We start from the raw sequence: 4,905 nt of genomic DNA on the forward strand, positions 1-4,905 counted from the left end.
CCCACCCACCCAAATCAGAACCACACCCATCATTCTTTTGAATGCTTCCCAAAGTCCACACCAGGAACACCACCCAGGCCCAAAAAACCCCCATCATCCCACCCTTCCTCTCAAGGGTTCCAAAGGGCCACACAATGGCCAGGTACTCACGCAGTGTGGACAGCTCCACTTGCCCTCAGGAGCCTTCTCCATATCCGGATCCAGGCAGACCATGTGGTAAGCTCGGGGACAGGTATCACACAGGATGATCTCACCGCCTTGCTGGCACACCTCGCAATAGTCCTGGTGGTCTGTCTCATAACCATCCACAGCAGTCACCTCCTCCTCGCCTGGGCAAGGAAGAGGGAAAGCCCAGTTATTAGAAAAAAACTACCTCCCCCCGCCCCCTCTAAAATAAACTCAACCCTGATCTCCTTAGGGAGATTCTTCCCCAATCATTCCCACCCTATCCCATTCACACACAGACACAAAAAAGAAACACACCTTTCTTTTTCTTTTTAGTGGTTCGGAGTTTCTTGCGGCTGCGGCTACTGCGGCTGGTGGAACCGTCAGAAACAGAATAGCTATTGATACTGGCATCATCGAAGTCAGATTCCACATCTAAGTCATCATCCTCACTCTGGCAGAATGAAAAGAAAGTAAGTTAGAGGTTGAAGCCAAGGGAAAGGAGAATGCTAGAGAAGGGATCACTCTCTTACTAAGGGTGCTAGAACCCCAGCCAGGACAGTCAAGTAAGAAGCCTAGTCACCTTGTTGTGGAGCCAACTGTCCCCATTCTTACATGCCTACTATAAAGGCTAGACTCTGACATAAAGTAACATCATTATTAGATAAGACACCCTCACCAAAGGGATGGGTTGGGCTCTCACCGAGGATCTCTTACGCTTAGAACCAAAACCTCCCAGCTTGATTTTCAGGGGAGCTACTTTCTTAGGTTTAGGCTTCTTGGCATCAGGTACACGAGGGCTGCCCTTTGGCTTCCTCCGAGCATTGGGACCTAAAAATCAGAAAAGCACAAGTAAGATCGTATAATCCAAATGCATGACAAGGTAGAAGATGGGGAAGATGATAAAATATTCTCCACCTAAGCTGGTTTCCCCATGTTCAGCTTCCCAAACCTCCTAAATCCAGGACTCATTTCTCCCTCACACTCTATCTTTAGGCTAACAGAGCAGCACCCCCATGCTTCTTCTAAGTTCAACATCCCAAGCCCATGTCAGTCCCGCCTTGCACTGGGTCCCATTTCACCTTTGCCCTCCTTGGTCTTGGCCTTGCGGATAGGGACCTCCACCGGGGGAGGAGGTGGTGCAACTTCAGTGGCCGTCACCATGCTCTCCACCACAGCCACCGCTGCTGCTGCTGCTGCCGCCACTGAAGCCCCAGAACTGCCTTTGAAGGGATTGTTGGTGCTGAACTCACGCCACTTTGCACCCAAAACCATCATCATTTTGGAGACAGCAATCTTGGGATTTTTGGCAGCAATGAGGGGTCTGGGGGACAAATGGACAAGAACGACAAAGTGAAAAGAAGTTTAAGAATAAAAGAGAGAGAAAGAGAAGTGAGAAGAGATCATACAAGCACTCTCCTCTCCCAGGCCCAAGACCCTCTTGTTTACCGGACAAACTGGCTGAAGGCCTTGTAGTTGGTGAGGGTACGATAATCCTCCTCTGAGAACACATGGTCAATGTCTTCCATGCCCCAGTCTTCTAGGAGCTGAGCAGATGATTTAGGCTCCTGCAGAGAGAGCAAGGTCAAAGACCTGACACCTAGTACCCACACTTGCTAAAGGGAATCTGAGCTGAGATGGAAGGCTTGCAAGACCAGGGAAGAAGAGCAAAGAGAAAATCATTTCAAACGGGGGGGAGAAGGGCACTAAGGGGCAGGGCATTATCTGGGAGATAGAAGGACAGAGGTGGACAGCAAGCACAGAGGAAAGGACAGAGGTCCAGGCACCTTTGAATCATCGTCATCGTCATCCTCTTCTTCCTCTTCCTTCCGCTTGGATTTGCTCTTCTTTTCTTTCTTAGGTCCAAGCTTCTTCTTCTTCTTCTTGCCAGGGGTATAGTCGCTGCCCTCACTGTCTGAGCGAAGAGCCACCTCTTCCTCCTCCTCCACAAACTCCGGCCCCTCCCCAGAGCTGTCCCCCAGCTGCCGGCATAAGAGCATACGCTGGAGCAGGGAAGGGGGAGAGGGAGAGGGAGACAGACACACACATGCTACACACATGCTGACCTCAGGACAGCCCTGAGGCTCATCCCCAGGGCTGAGGACCTCAGGACCTGGCCCACCATTCTAGAAGAAGAAACAAATGCCCCTCCTACCCCTCGACCATTCTCAGAGCTGCTCCCTTCTTCTTATTATTCCCCAAAACATCCAGTCACCCACTCACCTCCTTTTTTTGGCGCTTGCTCTTAGGGATTTTAGGGTCCCGAGGTTTCTTAGGCTTTTTCTTCTTCTTGAGCTTTGGAGTCTCTGCTTCTGACAAATCCTCTTCTGGGTCCTCTTCATTTTCTACATATATTTGGCAGAGAAAGACAGGTAGAGAAAAGATCAATAGCAAAAGGTTAGAGCCTAATCCAGAGGCTTTAGACTTTATTCCCCACCTCTTGTCCCAGATTCCACTGAAGAGAACTGCTATACTCTCCACAGAAGGAAGCTGATACTCAGGACAAAAACAGACAAAGAGAGAGCTGTATATACCCGAAATAGGCCTGCCAGGCCAGACCAGGCCCACCTTGGGCAGCTGTCCAGACCCCTGCCTCCTTTCCCTCATCTCTAACAGGAGTCCTCTATATGTTCACCAGTGCAGCTCCAGCAAGCTGCTTAGAATTAACCAAATAAGAGAAATATATCTAGCCCTCCTCTAACTGCCCACCAAATATTCTACAAAGCAAGGAATGAAAATGAAAGAGCCTATCAGTGCAGGGGGCCCAGAAACCACACCCTTGACTACCCACTCTGGGTCATCACTGCTCAAAACCACCAGAATCCTCAAGCCCCAGGTTCAGTTGTCCGCCCAATATCACACCCACTCCCAAACATGATTTCCTTTCCCCATCTCCAGCTCTACTGTTCCTCCCCAGCTTCTCCTGGGTCAGTAGCCTCTTCTCCCCAGGGGCCCAAATCAGCCCAGCTGTCACCATCTCCTCCACACACACCCCCATCCTCCTCCCATCTGGCTCCACCTCCTTCCCTGGCTGGGAGCACACACAAAGCCTAGGGTAATACTGAGAGCTCCTGGGCAGGGCTAGGTGGGAAGGGGCACAGGGGGAGGAGAAGGCCAGGAGCAGCTTCCTTTGTAACTAACACACATTCACACCAACTCCCTCCTCCCTCCTCTCTCTCCTTCTTCCTAAGCCACCCCCGCCCTGGGAGGCGGGAGTGGAGAAGGGAGTGGAGAGAAGGAGGGAGTGCCTCACCCACTGAGGAGAGGGAAAATGGCTCCTGACCGCAGAAGCCAGCCCAGGGCACCCAGCTGCCAACATAGGACAGGAAGTAGCAGGGGAGAGGGGGTTGGGTTGAGAGAGGTAGCCGAGGAAAGACTACCCTCACAAGACTTCCCAAATTGCTACCTGGCCCCAGGTCCACATACCACTTCTCCTAACACCTATTTTGGGATGACACAGTTCTCAACAAGCCACTTTAATGTCCTAGGCAAGGAAACCCAAGACAAACATGAAGGGTAATACTACAAGAAAGACTGGGTTACTGCCTCAATCAGAATTATTTTTCCAAACATCAGAACTAAGATTTAACAAAGGCTCAGTGGAGCTGTGGTCACAGCATACAACTTTCTTGAATTTTTGATACCCAAAAAATTTAGCTTGAGGAATGGGAGGCCAGAAGAAGTCTCCACAACTCAGTTCCCTTCTCACCACCTACCTCCCCAAGAGTCCAAGCCATAGACCCTAAACTACCTCTCACAGATTAGAAGTAGCCACCTATCCAGCATATGTGATGTTCACACGGAGAAAAGAAGAGCAACACCTGGACAGTGTGGGACAATATGCTTCCTTCTCTTCTCTTCGCCCCTGACTCCCAGAACTAGCCCTAAAATGCTCTGGCTCCGCCCTTCCTGAGCAAGGCAGATACTAGGGAATATGAGACATTAAGCTTGACAAAGCACCATCAGCCTCCCCCCACTCAGCCCAGGATCAGGCCAGGCATATGAAAGCCCCTCCCATTCTCTTGGGAATGGAACACCAGCTTGGATCTCACCAGAAAGAACCATTTTCTTAAGGCTTCTTCAAAGCAATCCCCCATGTCATCCCCCTCACTAATAAGTCACATCTCTCAGTTCCTCATCTTCCTCACCTCCGTGAAAGCTGGATACCAGGACAAACCCGTGCAGGTGAAGGGAACACCCATCCACATAAGACCCCCAAACTTCTCAAGCAGATAATGCACCGAGACAACATTCAAAGTGGCTGAGACATAAAAGAAGATTTGGGAAAGGGGCAGAAATGGGGTGTGGCAAGTGGAAAAACTGGGTCATGCTACAGCTTGGGGCAGAGTTCACCCTGGGAGCCTGCACTGCTCCCAATCAGCACAGGGGCAGCCCCAGCCCAAGGGGCCAATGGGAAGCCAAAATGTGGAACCAACATTGGCTGGACAGCACTACTACTTCTCTCTCGCCCCTCACAGAGAGTCAGATCATGTTACCAAAGCTGCTACCCCACCCCCACCTAGGGCAACAGTACAGAAATTTGCCACCTTGGTCTACACAGTGATGAGACTCGAGCCTAAGTTTCTCATCCCAACAGCTGAAGACTCAGCAACAAGACTGACCCCTTTACTAAGTGGCCTCAGTTTCAAACTAAGACTTGAAGACTTCCAACTTAGAAAACACCAAAATGTAGGAACATCTTTCCCAGACCTCCTCAACTTACTGCTACAGCTAAGGAGA

The 4,905-nt window shown here is 50.5% G+C and overlaps 1 protein-coding gene across 7 annotated transcripts in view; it reads right to left on the reverse strand.

The window, feature by feature from the left end:
- The window catches only part of CHD4 (chromodomain helicase DNA binding protein 4), a 29,315-nt gene that overhangs the window by 22,133 nt on the left and 2,277 nt on the right, over nt 1-4,905 (reverse strand). For 4 of the 7 annotated variants that reach the window (XM_055315350.1, XM_055315348.1, XM_055315347.1 and 1 more), the window contains exons 3-9: nt 2,389-2,510; nt 1,953-2,168; nt 1,615-1,733; nt 1,248-1,489; nt 869-996; nt 484-619; nt 151-329 (exon numbers count right to left, since the gene is read on the reverse strand). In XM_055315350.1, the coding sequence (XP_055171325.1) occupies nt 151-329; nt 484-619; nt 869-996; nt 1,248-1,489; nt 1,615-1,733; nt 1,953-2,168; nt 2,389-2,510 (1,142 nt within the window). The remainder of the gene's footprint in view (nt 1-150; nt 330-483; nt 620-868; nt 997-1,247; nt 1,490-1,614; nt 1,734-1,952; nt 2,169-2,388; nt 2,511-4,905) is intronic. The other 3 variants (XM_055315351.1, XM_055315352.1, XM_055315353.1) reach the window with 2 other exon arrangements.

The sequence above is a fragment of the Nyctereutes procyonoides genome, unplaced genomic scaffold (assembly GCF_905146905.1).
Source record: "Nyctereutes procyonoides isolate TBG_1078 unplaced genomic scaffold, NYPRO_anot_genome, whole genome shotgun sequence".
Lineage (NCBI taxonomy): Eukaryota > Metazoa > Chordata > Mammalia > Carnivora > Canidae > Nyctereutes > Nyctereutes procyonoides.